The sequence below is a fragment of the Leptodactylus fuscus genome, chromosome 7 (assembly GCF_031893055.1).
Source record: "Leptodactylus fuscus isolate aLepFus1 chromosome 7, aLepFus1.hap2, whole genome shotgun sequence".
Taxonomy (NCBI): Eukaryota; Metazoa; Chordata; class Amphibia; order Anura; family Leptodactylidae; genus Leptodactylus; species Leptodactylus fuscus.
Genome location: NC_134271.1, coordinates 28,574,377 through 28,594,300, shown reverse-complemented (window position 1 = coordinate 28,594,300; position 19,924 = coordinate 28,574,377). Strand labels below are relative to the sequence as shown.

General features: G+C 43.5%; 1 protein-coding gene across 2 annotated transcripts; it reads right to left on the bottom strand.

Annotated features, from left to right (window-relative positions):
• Window positions 1-9,863: 9,863 nt before the first annotated feature.
• Window positions 9,864-17,513, bottom strand: LOC142212567 (phospholipase A and acyltransferase 4-like). 2 transcript variants are annotated; one of them, XM_075280529.1, is made up of 5 exons: window positions 17,418-17,513; window positions 14,676-14,730; window positions 12,655-12,754; window positions 12,252-12,511; window positions 9,864-10,551 (listed from the first exon to the last, which is right to left on the bottom strand). In XM_075280529.1, the coding sequence occupies exons 2-5, from the start codon at window positions 14,685-14,687 to the stop codon at window positions 10,453-10,455; spliced, it is 471 nt and encodes a 156-aa protein (XP_075136630.1). In that variant the 5' UTR covers window positions 14,688-14,730; window positions 17,418-17,513; the 3' UTR covers window positions 9,864-10,452. The 2 variants fall into 2 exon arrangements, with proteins under 2 accessions (XP_075136630.1, XP_075136629.1); XM_075280528.1 differs by lacking the exon at window positions 17,418-17,513 and having other exon boundaries at window positions 14,676-14,751.
• Between the last annotated feature and the right edge of the window lie 2,411 nt (window positions 17,514-19,924).

Below are 19,924 nucleotides of genomic sequence, written 5' to 3'. Positions count from 1 at the left end.
TATCCCCTTAACCCTGTCCTGGAGTCAGTGATACTTTACAATTACGGACAATGATCATGATAAGCTACAGAATTAGAAATGACAGTGGACAATTATTTCTTTTCACTACTATCGTCTTTGTCACAAACTTTAAGAATATCTGCTTGGTTCGATGACTCGGCACCAGACCTGAAGTATCCTAGAAGACTGGAAGCTCCAGCAGCTGATGCTGACCCCAACCAGGACAATCCAGTGGCCACTGCGGACCCTACAGCAGACGAACTGGAGGCAACAGAAGATCCCAGCTGCATAACACTGTGAGCTGTGGCCTCCTCTGCTTCTCCAGATTGTGCGGCCAAAGACTCTGCCAATGGAGTGATACAGTCAGCAGCAGTCAGCACCATAGAGCCCGACCCAGGAGATATGGCATCTACTTTAGATGCAATTACTGGAGCCAAAGTTTGTGCACCAATGGACAACATGTTCCCAAAAGCTGCTACACCCTTCCCGGCAGCGGTGCCTACTACATCGGACATTGCTGTCAGTCCCTGACCTGCAAGATCAACTCCTTTAGCTGCAATTGATCCCACTATTTCAGAATTTGAGCTTATAGTTGAACCCATGACTTTGACTCCTTTAGTTGCAGCAACTGCAATTTCTCCTGGAATTGGCATCAAGTTCCTAAGTATCTGTAAATGAGTTTAAAAAAAAATGGATCAATTATGTCATTAACCGGTAAAAAAATAGTCAATAATCAATAAATCATGTCAGAAAATACTCCATCATGGTGGTCAATTCATCCATTCCATGTAGACCAAGCATACATGCATCAACATCAGGATAAAAAAACATCCTGTACTTGGGGATCAATGAAGTTGTGACCTATTAAATACTATTGTGGGATCACGTCTTTAGTAGAGATGAGCGAGTACTATTCGGATCAGCCGATCCAAACAGCACGCACGCATTGAAATGAATGGACGTAGCCGGAACACGGGGAATTAAGTGGGCGGCCGGTGTCAAAGCGGAAGTACCAGGTGCATCCATTCATTTCAATGCATGCGTGCTGTTCGGATCGGCTGATCCGAAGAGTACTTGCTCATCTCTAGTCTTTAGGTTTCCAGAGATGGGTGAACCTCTGAAGAGTCCTTTAGCTTCAGGTTTAGACGAGCAGATCCTCCAGTTCATTTAGTTCCGAACTTGTTCAGATAGAACCAGAAATAACACTATTATACAATGTGGTCTCTCCAGAGGATAATAGGTGGAGGCCCAGGGAGGTGTAAAAAATAGCAAACATTACTGACCTTCTCTCACCTCTTCTGGGCCTCTTCACAGCATTCAGTGACCTCTCTGGGTCTTCTTCTGGCCTCCTGGGTAATGCCATAACATCAGGATGCTCAGCGTGCCCCATGGGGTGACTGAGACCCAATCACAGGACTCAACGATGACCTTGGGGGTTCATGACCTCACCCAGGAGGCCAGAAGGGGACCCAGAGAGAGCACCGGACACCACGAAGAAGACTAAAAGAGGTGAGTATAACTGTTTGTTATTTTTTTTTACACCTCCACCTATTATACTCTGGGGCCTTAAGAGACCTCAGAGTATAATAATGACACTTCTCGGGTAACAAACCCCTATAGTTTCGTTTTTGGACAAACACAAAACTTTAGGATAATTTGTTGGATCCAATCGGTTCACTTATCTCTAGTTTTACGGTGCATTCACACTGAGTATACGCTGACTGATTCTGAACGTTAAAACACGTTCAGAATCAGCACGTACAAAGCAGATCCCATTCATTTCAATGGGAGCCGGCATACGTGTGCTCCCCATTGAAATGAAAAGGCTGCTTTTTCCCTATTGGTTTCAATGTGATACAGTTGGCAATGTATGGAACAGGCTCAGCTCCTATGTGCATTCCGTACAGCCCGTGCTACATACATGTACATCACATGTTATCAAGGGATTAAGGAAAGAAAAGAGTCCTGACACTATAACCTTCAGGTCGATTCATTTCCAGGATATTTATCTCAGTGATACACCATAATAATTGTAAAACACTGTGAAAGTTGCAACAAGACCGGCGTTTCATTGCTTAGGTTTTTTGGGGTTTTTTATAAGATGGGGGAAATGGCTAAGTTTTTTGGATATAATATGCTAATAAATTGGCTCATACTTACAAGATCCAGATTTGCGCTGCCATATTTCAGCTCAAGGACAAAGTTTCTGCAGCAGGAGCCATACGGCTTACTTTCCCCCACAATTTTCAGGGCTGATCGGACCACTTCCTCTTTGGGTATGGGGATCAGTTCCCCACTATAAATATTGTTCACTTTGATTTCACACCCTTTGGCTTCCGTCTCCAATGTGCTTTTCTCAACCACTGAGTTTCCATGGACAGAGTCTTCACCAATACCCACAATACTGCCTGAGGAGTAAGTGTATATTATCTTAATAAGTGTCTTCGTATAATTTCTTAATATATAAAAAGTAGGATATTCAGCAGAAATGTCTCTCATTGAAACAAGTGGCAGTATGACTGGGTGAAGTCTTATCAAAATCAGAGTTGTTCTTAAAGTATCACAGACTAGAGATGAGCGAGTACTGTTCGGATCAGCCGTTCCGAACAGCACGCTCCCATAGAAATTAATGGAAGTACCTGGCACGGCGGTGCCAGGTGCTTCCATTCATTTCTATGGGAGCGTGCTGTTCGGAACGGCTGATCCGAACAGTGTTCGCTCATCTCTATCACAGACCCATTGGGAGGAATTTATGAACCCATCTATGCCAGTTTTCTGCCGTACATGGTTATAATGTGGCACATCTTTGGCACGTGTTACTTTCTTGTAAGAAAAGACACTAACCTTTAAGACACAACTAGGTTACGTTGGACCACACAGACTCCATTTATAGGTCACGGATTACATATATATATCGCACATACACATATTAAAATATGGTTTTCTATTCCTTCTGATAAGCTTTATATTCAGCATGGTTTACCACGTAGGGTCTTTGCCAGTGGCGTAACTAGGAATGGCGGGGCCCCGTGGCGAACTTTTGACATGGGGCCCCCCTCCCTCCGACCGACACCGAAGACCTCGACCGAGACCCTCCTACGCATTCCTGCGCGTTCTATTATGCCCCATAGTGGCCCCTGCACACAGTATTATCCCCCATAGTGGCCCCTGCACATAGTATTATCCCCCATAGTAACCCCTGCACACAGTATTATGCCCCATAGTAACCCCTGCACACAGTATTATGCCCCATAGTGGCCCCTGCACACAGTATTGTACCCCAATAGTGGCCCCTGCACACAGTATTGTGACCCATAGTGGCCCCTGCACACAGTATTGTACCCCAATAGTGGCCCCTGCACACAGTATTGTACCCGAATAGTGGCTCCTACGCTGTCTTCTCTGCTGCCTTCCTTCTGCTATGACATCGGACGTCACATGATCCAGAACGCAGGCCGGGTTCATGTGACGTCAGAGACGTCAGAAAGGACGTCAGGAAGGAGGCCTGGCAGGATCGTGGAGAGGTAAGTAACAGTGTTTTTTACGTTCCCTTACCTCTCCTGGTCCGCCGATCATTATACTCGGGGGTCCGAAAAGAACCCCGAGTATAATGATAGCAGCGGTAGCGGCTGTCGCCGGGCCCCTAATGTCCCGGGCCCTGTGGCAGCTGCCTCCGCTGCTATGGCGGTAGTTACGCCACTGGTCTTTGCAATTGACCCATAGTGTAGCAGAGGAGAGGGCTGATTCTTCTGATATTACAGGGAGGGTCTGGGGAAAAAGGTAAAGAAGGGGTGGACAGAGGGAGCAGCTTCTGATAGCACAATGTGACTTTGCTTCAGAAGTTCCTTTTGTGATAACCATAAATAGTTAGATTGTGCTGATCATAGTGATGATAAGGGAACTAAATGGAACGGACTTCGGGGTAAAATTTGCACATTGGGTGGAACCACCATAGCAATGCCTGTGATCAGAATGAACTCTTATTGCAAGCATTAGCTCGGGCCTCTGCCATCTTTAAAGATCCGGCATCCACCGTACTATTACGGAAGATATTGGGAAGGGGTTAAAGCCTTTATCATGGGGTTTTATAGTTTAACTATTCCACTTGGGACACAGTTATTCCACAGTTCAGTAAATACCTGTTATATGCACAATAGTTCCATCACCAACGTATATTGCCCAATGCCGGTGCCCAGGTTGGAGAATCTCAATGATGTCTCCATCACTCAGAGAACAGCCCTGTTGGAGGGACACATTATGTTCAGCCTATATGCCAAATCTATCATCATAATTTTTACAACATTCAGTAAATATTCTGTCCAACCAATAAGTATTAGTAAATGTGAATATATTACAAAATGAATCAAGTCTGTATCTCATGCAGCGATATAATCCCCATAAATAAAGCAGAAATAATGAACCATATTGAAGAGATTAAAGGGGGGTGTCAAGGCAAATGATACTCATCCTATCCCTTGGTCATTTGCATTGAAAGTTTATTTTCTAGACAGCAAGATTTAACTTTGAGACATTTCCCCACCTCCACCAACTCCAGTTCTCAGCATTATTTAATAGGTTTCTCTCCACTGATTCTGGAACAGTTGGATTTTCTTCTTTAGCCCCCACAGTTCCTGAGCAATATGTGCTGTTAGTTTTGGTGCCTGATATGCTCATTACACTTTGGTGGGCAGCAGCGCCGCACCTCTCATGAGGCGACCTGAAGCAACCGCTTCAGGCGGCGCTATGCCAGGGCCCCGGGGGGCGGCATTTTTGCTGACCTAAGCCAGTCCAGGACAAGCTGTCCTGGACTGGCTTAGTGTCACTGTCTCGGTAGCCCGGCACAGGAAGCGAGCAGTGGATTGGGGAGGCCCTGTGGACGCAGAGCTTCTCCAGCAGCCTCCCCTCACGCTTAGCAGAGAGCAGGGGAATTGTGGGAAATAATGCTACAGCCTAAGATAACTCACCGGTTCCAGTGACATCCTTGTGATCGGTCTCCTACTTTACCCAGATATAGTGTAACTGCGGATCGATAACTATGAGGCACATAAAATCAGAGAGACTTCTATCTGACACTGTCTGCCAAAGGTCAAACTCCGTGTACCTGGAATATTGCCATGTGTTACGTAATGGTGCGGAAAGCAAAGCAATGGAGTTAAAACTAAAGAAAAGGAAATGCAACCATTGTATACAACATATGCAAGATTTGAGGGTACTATACAGTGCTGTGCAAATGTTTTAGGCAGGTACGGGGAAAATGCTGCAAAACGAGAATGCCGATTAACAAAATTGAAAGTGAATGAAGAAAGAATGTTTGGTATGAGCTTTGGAGTCCTGGATGTGATGATACGGCCTCCACAGATATAGCCCTGATCACTACACCATCCAGTCTGTCTGGGATGACATGAAGACACAGAGGGATTGAAGCAAGCCTATATCCACAGATGACCTGTGCTAAAACGGCGGCAGGAACTACCTCCCTGCTGAGCTCCTTCAAAAACTGTCAGCCTTCCATGGGACACTTGCAAAGGGCAAAGGTCACACCACATATTGACAGATTTTATATTCTTCATTCATTTCAATATCAAATCAACAAATATAAAACCATTAATACTTCTATTTCTGAAAGCAGTCTAACTTTCTAACACCATTTGGCCTAAAACGTTTGCACATTACTGTAATTATTCATTTAGCACATATATACATGAAGATGAATAAGATGTAATACAGACATTAAAATGGGGTGACAAAATGAGGATGATAAAGGAAAGACGAAGGATGGAAGGAAGAGGAGGGGTTAGGTCATAAAAGAAACCGGAGGATGTATTTATTGACACGTAAACCATGAAAGCTGAACAAAACCGCCCAGGTGAAGGAAAATACATCAGATCTGTCTATTGGAATGTCAGTCACATTTTACATTGAGTCATTCAACAAAAGCTTTGATAGTTTGGGGCCCAGCACATCCTCAGTAGCTTGTCAAACAGGTACTACAAGTGTCCCGAGCTGTGGCATAACTAGGAATGGCAGGATCCCAAGGCGCACATTTGACATGGGGTTCCCCCAGCCCCCTGACCTCCCCTCCCTGCACAAACCTCATTCCTGCACACAGTATTATGCCCCCCAGTGGTCCCTGCACACACTATTATGTGCAATAGTGTCCCCTGCACACACTATTATGCCCCATAGTGGTCCCTACACACACTATTATACCCCATTGTGGTCCATCCATGAACAATCATTATACTCTGGGGTCTTTTCAGATACAGGAGTGGATACAAACATAAAAAAACACCGTTACTTACCTCTCCCTGGCTTCATCGCACACCCCGCAGATCTCTTCAACATTGGTCCAGATGTCACCAGGCCGGCATCTTGAAGCATAATCACACTGACCTGGGCCACATGATGTCTGTGATGTCACCAAACAGGCCCAAATCCTCCTGGAGCGCAGTAGAGGTAAGTAACAGTGTTTTATGTTCACTCACCTCTCCTGGGCCTCCAATCATTATATTCCAGGGTCTGAAAAGGCCCCAGAGTATAATGATAGCAGTGCTTGTTGAGGTTTTGCGGGTCCGTGGCTTCACTTACCGATCCTGCTCCTTCTCACCGCCACATCCATTTCCACAGAAGGGGAAGCGCCGGAGGCCGTGAGCAGGAGCGAGGATTGGTAAGTAAATAGGGCCCATTACTAGCTGGAGTTACTCCAGCAGGTAATGGCCTTTTATTTTTTTTTTAAAAAGGGGCCCACTGGGCCCCTAATATCCCAGGCCCTGTGGCATCAGCTATGGTTGCTACTCCAGGTGTTATGCTACTGGTCCCAAGAGACCCTTCTAAATCTCTGAGCTACATATGAAACCAGGGATAAGAGAAAGGAAGAAATGGCAGTGATGTAAAACCAGCATATTTTGTTCCAGAAACACTAAATATCAGGGCAAAGCCACCAAGTATGCCAATAGAGACTACAAAAAGCTGGCACAGGTGGAAACATCTTAAGTAAAGATCGGTGGAAGTCACAAAATTCGTTTCAACGTAACATCAAAGTGTCATGACATCAGTGCACCCCTCATGACTGCTGAGGCCCAATTACAAGCCTCAGAGGTGGCCCCCAGGCACGTGACATCAGCCAGAAACCTGAACAGGATGCCAGGACACCAGCTGGATGCCCAGTAGAGGTGAGGCCAGGTGACTGTATCAGTTTGATATCTTTACTCTCCTTCCTGGGCCTCCACTTATTATACTCTGGGGTCTGAAGAGACCCTGCAGTATAATAGTGTTTCACAGGTGATGAACCCCAAAAGTTTTGGGTTCGGGTTGAGCCTAAAATTTTTGAAAATTCATGTTGAATCAGATTCCATCCAAATTGGTTCGCTCATTCCTAATCTTAAGAAGCATTCCTGAAACTTGGAACTCAGCAGAAAAACTGAATGAGGGTATATATGTACTTTACTCCATAGAAAATGGTCTAGGATTTTAAATTTCAGTCTTCAGCACATTTCTCAACAACATAGTTGATAAGCAGTGGGTACCCTCTTAAACAAAAACTCATAGAGGCCGACCATGAGTAGCGGGACCCACCATGTGGGTCCAGGGAACTGCGCAATTGTTGTTATATGGGTAAACAGAGTAGAACAGGTCTCCTGATGAACTAAGACACCATTAGTGAAACGCGTTGAGACTGTATTATAGACGGTAAGTGGATAGCTGCATTTGGCGATGAGCATGCTTTCCCTTACATAACTATAGACCTAGAGATTGGAGCATTTCCTAACGCTATTATAGACTACAGTTATGTGGACATACCTTATGCCACCGAGAGGAGAGGCTTAGAGGGGGCAGGACTGAGAATTTGTCTGCCACCAGGACTATGCTGGACTTTGGTAGTTTAATAATCTAAAGTGATATCATTTATCACAGGTTAATGAGTGTATTATTGTTACTGTGGCAGAGTAATAACCCAAGACCTGGGGATATCCTTACGGAACTATAATTGCACCTCTGCTTGGGATTGCTCATGGTGTTATATCACCCATCTGACTATATCTAGTATAGGAGTTCTGCTGCGTTATATCTAAGTGTGTCTTGGTCTGACCATACAAATGCGCTTGCAGCTGACACTCTCATTATAGTAAGCCCTTATCTTTTTATTTTTTTACTTTTCAGTAGCAGGGATATTCGAATATTGATATTCCAGTACCTTTGTGTGAGAAACCCACTGCTTTATATAGGGACAGGCGCCCTAGGGCTTTAAAATGAACAAATAAAAGTTATATTTTAAAAGAGTTTTTTTTAAGAGGGTACTCACTTGGTATTGTAACAAATTTTGTTAGTCCTTTATCCAACAAGTGATTAGTAACGTAGTTGATAAGGTTGGATAAAATGTGAGGGTGCTATTACTAGTGTCAGTCTGGCCCACCAAAGTGCCAGAGGATCCTCCGTTGAGTCCAGACTCTTCAAACCATAATGGTCCAGCACAGTGGCGTAACTAGGAATGGTAGGGCCACAAGGAGAATATTTGACATGACCCCCCTCCCTGACCGCCCCCCTTCCCCCCACGGCTGAGTTCCCCCCTGCATTCCTACGCACACTATTATGCTCCATAGTGGCTCCTGCACACAGTATTATGCTCCATAGTGGCCCCTGCACACAGTATTATGCTCTATAGTGGTGCCTGCACACAGTATTATGCTCCATAGTGGCCCCTGCATACAGTATTATGTCCCTTAGTGGCCCCTGCACACAGTATTATGCTCCATAGTGGCCCCTGCACACAGTATTGTAGCCCCTGCACACAGTATTATGCCCCATAGTGGCCTCTACACACAATATTATGCCCCATAGTGGCCCTGCACACAGTATTATGCTCCATAGTGGCGCCTGCATACAGTATTATGCCCCATAATGGTCCCTGTATATAGTATTATGCCCCATAGTGGCCCCTGCACACAGTATTATGCCCCATTGTGGACCACTCATGTACAATTATTATACTCTAGGGCAGGGGTCCTCAAACTGCGGCCCAAGGGCCACATGCGGCCCGCCAAGCACTTCTGTCTGGCCCCACCAACAACGCCGGCAGGCGTGCATTTATAATGAAGCTCCTGGGGAGCTCGGGCCAGGCCATGGAGTGCACTTCACTTTATCTATTGGAGGGCACCGCTCCCAATGTCTGTGCAACCTGCTCTGCCTCCACCCCACTGTTTAAAAAGTTTGAGGACCCCTGCTCTAGGGTCTTTTCAAACCCCAGAGTATAATAATCGGAGACCCAGGGGAGTATACAAACATAAAAAACACTACTAGGTTACTTACCTCTCCTGGGCTCCGGCGCACTCCCCACTGAAAAGACCCCAAGTATAATGATAGCGATGTTTGTGGGGTTTGAGGGCCCGTGGCCTTACTTACCGATCCTGGCTCCTGCTCACAGCCGCCTCCGCAGAAGGGGAAGCACCGTCGGCTGTGAGCAGTAGGCAGGATTGGTAAGTAAATAGGGCCTATTATCTGCTGGAGTTACTCTATCAGGTAACGGCCTACTAAAACTACCCCTACTAAAACAACCCCCCAAAAATGCAGCGGTACCAGCTGTTGCCGGGCCCTCTGCTGTCCCAGGGCCCTGTGGCCCTGGTGGTTACGCCCCTAGTTGAGCAGACGGTGTCCAAAGAGGTTGTTGAAGGGTGGGCCCCCAGAAAACTCAGTCCAACACTGGCTATTACACATGCTATTGTTGCTATTGTTAATGTCTTCCCTGCCCATTGTCCTCTGATGCACTGGGTGAGAAAGGTGAAGAAGATTTATGACACACAGCCTTTCATTATCAGAAAGAAGATCAAATTTTATTGCCCAAAGTAGCAGTATATAGTCAAGGAGGGATCCTGTGGAGGGGGTATTTGGCACAAAAGGGGACACAATTACTTTGGGGGAGGGGAGGTCAGAGACTAAGAATGGGAATGGTGGAAAGCTTGTATGCACAGATCCCGAGAGAGGCGTTAAGGGAATGGTAAATGTATGCATGGGGTGCAGCTGATGATAGTGAGAAGTACACAGGGGGCCCCCCAAGAGCTTTTACAATAGGGCCCACAAGCCTGAAGTTACACCCCTACTGATGAAATTTGTGAGGATATTGTCACAGTAACTGCAAACTTCTCAGGAGATGGTAGAGGAGATACATTATTGGTGCCCCATCCTCATCTCCGGTGTATTGTATGCTGGAAAGTGTGTAATGGGGTATATAGGGGTGACATTCTGGTACCGGTCACTTTGTATTAAATCTTTTTTCTACCAGACTCGAATTCCAGAGGCATAAACTACAAAATATAGAAGTACTCTGACCAGTGTGCGCAATAACGGAAATGCATTCACATATTATTGTCTGTTCATTGATAAACCAGCCATTGGTTCCGTCAGGTTAGGATACAGGAGATTGTATGGTTATATATGAAGCGAGGTTTCTCCAATGTCTCACTGCTTCTGGCGAGATCTTTGCCAAGTGGTCAATGCTACAGCAGCCAATCCCGCGACTGCAAGCCCTCCGACAGTATACGTCTTTGCATTATCCACCTATAGAGAGAAAAAATATTAATTAACATTTTATTTTTTAACATATCCTGTTACATTAAATTAGTAAAATACGGTTGTTCCATTTTGTGACTGTATGGCAAAGGGCCCACCTTGTGGAAATGCAGCATTTTTTGTTGCAGATTTTGGTGCGGTTTTTTAAGCCATAGTCAGGAGTGGAAAACGAAGAAGAAAATCCAGCAATCGATCCCATCCGGTTAAATTTAACTTTTAATTTAATTTAGGAAATATCTTACAAGGAAAGGTAACTCATGATGCATATGGAGAGTTGCATCTCCGTAACGCATCAGCCGGACGCCACCTTCCATTATGGGCTGTATCGCTAGTTTTTACCTTTCCTTGTAAGATGTTTCCTAAATTAAATTAAAAGTTCCGTTTTAACCAGATGGGATTAATTGCTGGATTTTCCTTAAAAAGTCTTTAAAAAGGCTATTCAGATGCTGCCTCCAGTTCTTCCAAAGACCCGTTTTTAGCAAAAATTTGCAAAAACGATATGCTAATGAGGTTCACCGAGCACCCTTGGCGTTCCCCAGGGCCAGCGAGCAAACCCCCGTGTCATACCACAGTAAAGCCCCTCCGTGGCTTGTGATCCGTTCACACTTGCTGTACTACCTACATCTTCTGTTGTCTCACTCCTGGCGCTTCACGTCCCATGCATGCACAGTAACGCATCCGCTCTGCTCCACTCAAACGCTATTTTCTAGTAGAGAACTGCATGACCGTCCTGCACATGCACAGCACACTCATGTAGTTCTCAGGGGAACTGAGCTACTGAGCATGTTCAGTAACGTTCCGTTATGAGTGCTACTGCGCATGCCTGAGTGTCATTTTCTTATAGAGAACTGCACGACCATACTGCGCATGCGCAGCACGTTCCTGTAGTTCTCAGAGGAACTGAGCATACTGAGCCAATGTCAGGAATACAGCAAACCACGGCTATGATCAGAGCACAGGAGCCTCACAAATCACAATGAACTAATAGCAGGTACTTGGGGAGTTCAGAACAGACTTTAAATATCCCTCCTCAGCTGCTGATTGGTTCAGCATCTTAAAGCGCTAAAAGCTTCATTTGTCAGCATGGCAACCTTCAGGCAACAGAAGCAAGCAGTGCCGCAGTGAGAAGACATGCTAAGATTCCTAACAGTGTCGCTCTGATGTCAGACTGGCAGAAGAACTCCATTATAGCTTTACTCTATTTTTTTAACAGTGCCTTCAATGACGTAACATTATCAAACTGGCTGGAGAACCTGTACCTGCAGCTGGAGACGGGGTCTGTAAAGTATGCTCCGGATATAAGTACAGTACTACTACATTGCACTAAACACAATGGGGAAGATGTATTAATACTGATTTTTCATACACCATTCTTAATAAAGGGCATGTCTCATTTATCAAGTGGTCCAGGCCTCTCAAAAAATCAGGTATATAATCATGCACCAGAATGGAAATATACACCAGTCAGGTATAGAAACTGATTTATAATTTGTTGGGTTAAGGCGTCCCCACCCTGCTCTGCCCACATTCACAGGCGCAGAATGGTGGATGTGTAATATTTTTTGGCCTAGTGCAAAAGATGCACTACATTATCACCAAACCATAGCCAAAAACTGGTATAGATGGGGTAATAAATCCCCCCCACCCCATATTCTATGGAATTTATACTAATGTCACCCATAGATCACCTGATCACAGAAGCTGTCGCCATATCTCAGTTCGGTCACAAAATGTTCACAGTTGGCGCTGGTGACGCTGTAGTTCTTCTTCTTTCCCACCTCTCTTCGTGCCGCGTTCACAATTTTTCGGGGTGGGTATGGTGGTCTTCTTGCATCATACTTATTATTTACTCTATAGATACAGCCATCAGCGACACGTTCTATAGGGTCTTCTCTCACCATAGCTGTATTTCCAAAGGCTGAGGATAAGCTAGACCAACCATCTTGATCTGAGTAAGAAGCAGAAAGTTCTTACATCTGTGGAACTTGAGCTTACGATTGCTTTTTAGAGATATACTATGGATTTTATAGTTTAGACCATTTTCAAGACTTAGCTTTGCTGAATGGATCTTGGGTTTATTGAGCATCTTACCTGTTAAATGAACAACTTTGCCATCTCCGACAAACACTCCCCAGTGTTGGTATAAAGGACGTATAAATTCAATCAAATCGCCTGGCTTTGGTGGAGAGCCCTTAAAAAAAAATCCCAGTGTACAGTATATAATAATAATAATAAATAATAATAATATAGAACGTAAAACTAAATTCTCAATTCCTCCTTAGACAGTTCTATATTACAGGGATCATGATTGGCTATTATAATTTGGGACCTTCCTTTTGAGAATGCATATTCTCTCTCCAAGTGTGTTGAGTGAGGGGATACATAAGTGAAGTTACTGCCATGCCCCGAATAAGATTTCTCCCCTCTGCTGCTCCAACACCTCTCCCTGCCTAATTTATTGAAATGCTTAAAGAGGACCTGCAAATGGGTCCAAAAAGCCATATAGCATACATCACGTGATCAGCGCTGACACCCTGAGCATTTTGATGTTTTGTTTATTCAAATCTGTTCAGCCATTCCAAAGATATAAGCCCTGTTAGTGTTGATGAAACGAAGGGTCTACCAGCTAAGAGAGCAGTAACATTGCATGACATATACCACACAAACCCCCGCCCCATAGGAACCACAGTGTTACTGCCCATTTGCCTAATATATCCTAATTTACATTAGTGTTAAAAGGGCTTATATTTTTGGAAAGACTGAACAGATTTAGACAAACAAAACACCAAAATGACCATTGTCACAGTGCCTACTAGAGATGAGCGAATACTATTCGAAACAACAGTTTCGAATAGCACGCTCCCATAGGAATGAATGGGAGCGGCCGGTGCGCAGGGGTTTAAGTGGGTGGACGCTGGCGCAGCTGTGCGCTGGCTGCGTCCATTCATTCCTATGGAAGCCTGCCGTTTCGAATAGTATTCGCTCATCTCTAGTGCCTACCAGTTGAGATGTGTCATTGGCATTTTCAGGCTTAGTGACAGGTCTTCTTTAAAAACAGGGAACCTGCAGTTGCATCCCCCTCCTCCTGATCTTCTTTATTGCTTTGCTGATTTTTTTAGGGGGAATTTTTACGCTTCTATAACTTTTATATTTTTTATGCTTTATGGGAGAGGAACTCATTCACAGAGCCACATACTTCAGCAGGTTTGTGGCACAACCAGCCATTATGAACATCCTTACACTGTTTCAGCAACACTGTACACTGTATACATGACTGTGCACAGGAGTATATAAGGTACTTTAGGTTTTATGTTTATGAAAACCTGTAAGTTTGGACATTTTACATGATTTCCACTATACATAGGGGTCTTCCTCCAATGAATGAACAGAAGATGTGAGGTTATTGATAGCAGCCTGGCTTTTAAATTTTGTAAATTATTATGGCTAGTTAGATTTTCTTTTTACAAAGTTCCTTGGGGGTGGAGTTTAAATGGTGCTGATTCCCCCTAAAACCAGAAAACTACAGGGTTATAGGTCTGTAAAAAAGAGATGAGTAAGCTTCTCCCCCAAACCACCCTGTGGCCATGCCCAGATCACTCAGTCGCATCCTTAAATAGGACAGATCCATCCACTTTGAGCTGTGTCTTTGTTTACCATGCCCACTTTCCTGACCAGGAGGTGTCAAAATATCCAGGAGTGTACCTGAAATTTAGAGATGGCCCAGGAAAATTTTGGACAGTTGGCAACCATGTGTCTGTATAATGGACAGTGCTATGTCCTTGTCTCTACGCATCCAAGCAGGACAAAAGTACTATCATTAACTCCCTGCCTTCTAAGGCTAGTTTCACACTAGGACTGTAATTGTTTAGATCCATCAGGGGATCAGAGCAATGGACATTAAAACGAAGTACAACATTTGTACAATTTTGTTCCAGCTCTGTAACACATAGGACTGTTATGGGGGACACTTTATCCAGAGTTTGTATAGGGACTATGGACAGCAAGCGTGCTTATTAATGTATGTTGGGTGCAACAGAATGAAAGTTTTGCAATGTACCTTTGCTCTTGCCATAGTTACATAGCTTGGTAGAAAAGCTGCCATCTTTACTTACCTCTAAAGGCATGACTCCGGTTTTCTACGTATTCCCTGCAGTCCTATAAATTTGCCTACAGGATATTTCAGAATTATAAATGTATATAAATAGATATTTACGGTCACTTTTATAAGTAATAGCAGTCAGAATCCCAGATAGCAAGGCTACGGCCAAAGAAGCCAAAAGGAAGTAAAAAAGAGAAGTGCACCAACATAAAACCGCAATAAGCTGATATACAGCTCCTATATTTGCACTTGCCATTGATCTCTCTTGTTTTTGAGGAACATTTCTGGATCCTTCACTAAGCACTTTGGACATTGTATTATGTGTTTGATATTGGATTTCTGTACCCTTATCTATGGCATAGTAGTAATGTGTTATATTGGGCATGATTTCTATATATTGTGAGCAGGTGACAGGCAGAGTGCTGGAGTCCAGATATATCAACCCCTGGTTTCTGACATATGTGTGGTCCAGGGCACATCCGGAGTAGGCCTTATCCCAGGTTAGATCCTTGGCTCGTTACTGGGCCAGAAAAGGCTGCAGCTCTTAGATTGCATGGCGGAGTTGTAGGATTATATCCTGTAACCCTGAGTCCGGTGAGACTATATTGCGCCTGTGTTTTTCGTGCGGCTGGTAGTAAGCCACACATATAGTTAGGTTATCTGTTCTATTTAGCTCAGACAAGCAGGTTTTTTTTATTTTGGTTTTGTCTGAAGTTAAGGCTGGATTTTGTTTAGCTGATTTTGTGCCTGAAATCAAGATTTAATTATTTTCCTGTTTTTTTTTTTCTAAATAAACCAGTTTGCTGCATATTTTATATCCCTGTTTTGACTGGTTGGGTCCGCACCACTGCTTCTACTGAGCTAATGTCTCCATAATATATATTATATACACCCATGTGGTTAGCCCCTTACTTTATTAGGAGTCAGGACTATGCTGTTTGCACTTTTACGGTACATTTTTAGCAGTTTTTAATCTTTTTGATATATCTTGATCTAAGGTGGTGATATTATTTATTATATGCGCCTTTTTGCCTTCTCTCTGGATTTACAAAACTAAGCAGTTTTACCTGTTTTGCAAGTCATTGCCTATATGTGCAATACAGAAGTGTCAGCCAAATACTTTCATTTAAGCAGCCGCTGCTTTTTGTAATGTGTACAGGACCCACCTGGTAACCTCCCCCCCTCCCCCTCTCACATCTTTACTTTCAGTTTCTTTTCTTTTGTAGAACTTTTTATATTCTCTGCACTTTAGTATTAACTATTGGCAGAATTTTCCAAAACTGTACGACTAAGCACCTCGTATGTAACCTTTCCTTTGCTAAATCTTATGATCCTTGTATTGTATGCTACCTGATAAAAACCTATTGCTTAAGGAGATGCATTGATTTTGTTTCAGAAGTGCGGGTTCTGCAAAAAGCACCCCATTCTGATGAACAGAACAGATTTTCAATTGTAGATATTACTGCTTCATGTGAATATGAATATAACCTTAGGATAGGTTCACATCCGCGCTGCATACAGGTCTCTGGGGTTTGGGGCCACCAGGGGACCCGACAACAAAGAGCCAGACCGCTAAAACATCTACATATACACATGATCTTAGGTTCACATCTGGGCATGGCTCTCTGTCGTTCGGGTCTGCAGGGGGATGTGAACGACGGAGAGCCAGTCAGCTACTACAATGGTTACCCATGGACCCCATAGACTATAAAGGGATCCGCTGGGTGTCTGTTGGGTTTTTGTTGGGTGTCCTCCATGCAGGACTCTTCTCTCCACCGATCTTTGGCAGTTTCCGAGTCTCCAATGGAGACTCCGATGCAGATGTAAACTTAACCTTACATAGACTCCTTATTCACAGAACAATAGTATCAATAGGAGTCTCACATCCCTTAAGCTGTTCCCGCTAACCATCCAAGATTTGTCTTTGAAAGGTTGAAGTTCTTTTTAACTTTTTCTGTTTCAGAGAGGACAAGTTATTGTATAAGACTCTGTATACACCATATTAAAGCCTCCTGTCGGGTATACACTCAAGGCACACAAGTCAGACAGAAGCTAGTACTAGACGCCATATAGTTACATTCCACACCCATAAGGGGTCGTTCATATTTGCGCCCATGTCCGCCCGCCAAAGAAACTGGATAAGGGACGGCTTGTCGGCAGTCACTTTTAAAACCCATTCATTTGAATGGATCTTTATAGCAAACCACAGGTGTCCGTATGCAGCCTCTCCGCAGTGAAACCATTTTTTTTGTAAAAAAAAAAACTTTGGATATGGCCAAAAAAAAAAAATGGTTACCCCGCAGAGAGGCCGCTATAGACACGGGTTGTTTGCTTTTAGGATCCATTCAGAACATTACATTAAAAGTGACCTCAGGGAAGCCGTCCCCTATCCAGTTTCTCTGGGAAATAGGACGGAGACTCGGTGGCGGACATGGGCGCAAGTGTGAACGCCCCCTAAGGATCCATTGAAAAAACATAAACCAATAATGATGTGTATTCCTATGCAGTGTAATGTTCTGCCAGTGTACAGCAGAGACAAAGGACAGTTCCATGCCAGGAGTGAACTAAGAATTCCCGAAATGTAATATCTTATACTTTATGCTAAACTTCTAATAAATGTTTAGATAACAAAGCATTAAAATGCAAGTGAGGAAGCCTTTATACATGAGAGAGAACATGAGAGGAGGATGAGAGGCAGAGAAAAGAAGAGAATGGAGACATAATCGTATAAACTATCACTAAGAATTTTACTTACACCAGAGCTTCTTCCTTCCCGACACTGCTTAGAAGTAGCCACTGGGTCTGTTATATACAGTATTTATAGACACTTTCACTTTCTATTCTCTTACATACGGTATTTCTGGCAGCCATGCCGATAAATGTCACACAATAGAATAAGATTATAGTTATGAGCAAACATCAGTCTGAACTCCCGGGACTCAACGCGCCGCAGGCTACACAGCTGAATATGAAAGGAAGGACTCCTCTGAGCTGGGACTGGAGCAAGAAGGAACAATTTAAGGAATTTGCAATTTCCACCAGACCCTCCAAGTGCTACAGTTAAAGAAACAACTAAGTGCTCTCACAGAGTCTTACATAGTCGGTCATTCACAAATTGGCTGAATTTAAAGGATTTTTCCATAAACATAACCAGATTGAAATCTGTGTCATGCTCCACCTCCTCAAGCCCTGTGCCAGGTATAACATGGTGAATCAGAAGAAAGAAAGCCCGACTGTGGGATATCATTTATGGGACATTATGAATTCAGTGACTTCACATTTGTTACCAGATCTGTTGTGAAGTGGCGCTTGTATCCAAGATGGGTGCAAGAAAAACAAATGCTTGGCTTGCTGCCACAAGACAGCTCCCAAGGTCACCACACAGGACCGGGAGTAGCTGGCTATATATGGAACTGATTAAACTTTTTCTGTTTAATTGAGATGTACCATACCAATCAGGATTGAATATAAAATCTTACGTTGTTGTTAAATCACTTCCTTTCTCTGATACTATTTAAGAACGCGTCTTAATAAAAAGTGAATCTGCACACATTGTGTTGGTATTCATTCTTCTCTCAGCAAACAGAGTGATGTGACTTCTGGACTGCCTGGAACTTAGCCTAATTAATTAGGATGACGACAGTTACCCAGGATTATTGGTCAATTAGTCATAAACACAACTCTGACCTTATCACTGTCTATCCCTTTTTATTATACAAGTCACAGGTGGAGGTTGGTGGGAGGTTAAGGCGGACTTGCCTACTGGGCACCCGATGCCAGGCCTACCACTCCTGATCTGAGTTATGACGCGTTTCATTTGTCATCGATGAGAAGTTTCCTAAATGTGTATTAAAGCTGCAGCTACCCCTCGCCCATCAAAAAGAAATATTTGTATCCTGGTCTTTATTTTTTGGTGAGGTAGCGGGACATGTATGGGTTTGGGTCTGTCCATATGCTACATAGGGGAAATTACTAACCTCAGTTCAACGAGTAAGTCCCTGCAAGTGGCCACATCTGGTCACTAGGATGCCTGATGCCACCTTTACTTTGATGAAGACCCTGCTGACTACCATAGAGCTGTCTTCTGTTTCCACATTAGTCTGGTTAACATAGTGATCAGATCACCTGGATGCCATAACAGGTGGCCTATGTAGAATGTTCTCCAGCCTTAGTTTTATGTGTAAAGATGAAGGTACATCCTTTCTTAGTTCAGCTGTCGCTCTCGGCTTTTGGTAGTGGTCAAGCTGAATTCAGAACAGGTAACAAACACTCCGTATTCTCAGTATCAGTGGTCAGACCCTTACTGATCAGCTATTTACACTCTATCCTATGGATGGAGGATAAATATTCTTACTGGAATCCCATAAGAAATGTAATAACGCTGAAATGTAAGTTAAAGGTAGTCTCCCACTTACCACAAACATACTCTACTGTCTTCACTGTGTTAGGCCCGATTCACATCTGCATTTGGGGACGGATACCTATACACATTAAAAAACGGTTAGCTAAGAAATCACACGGACCTCATAGGTTATAGCCCGCAATAGAGAAGCAAAGGAAAGTGTTAAAAGAAAATATATATATATATATATATATATATATATATATATACACACAGTGTATATATTACAGGATTTCACAGAAAGGAGACAAAATTTGTTAGTAAAGTATATTACAAAGTGTATTAATGACACAAAAGTTGTCTGAAATTTTAGTTACGTTTTGACAAAAGAAGCAACATGAGCTCATCCAAATGGCAGCCTTCGCTCAGGCAGACTTGAACAGGTCATATATGGTCCCCTTCTTATACTACATTTATCCTATAATGGCAGCAAAATGTTTGGTTCATCAGATTCTCAGAGCAAAACCAGCCATGCCAAGCATCAGATCACATTGTGCTCATATATAATGGAAAGTCCGTGACTGTGAAATATACAAAAGCAGGGAAAACCATAAACTTATGTGGTTTAAAAAAAATAAATAATAATTATATATATATATATATATATAGGCCAAATAACAGGATGTATCAAGACAAAAGAGTTCTTAATGTATATCCTTTATAAATTCAGCCCTGTTTATCTGATTTATTTTCAGGTCATAGACTTCAGCTGTGACATTTCGTTTACAAGTTCACTACCCCTCCCTGTGGGCAGCACAGCCAGCAAATGAAACATCACAGCAGCATGTGATCTCCTTGTCCCTTGTAGTCATGGGAGTGATTCATTACCTGGTCAGATATGCGAAGGAGAGCGTTGCTGC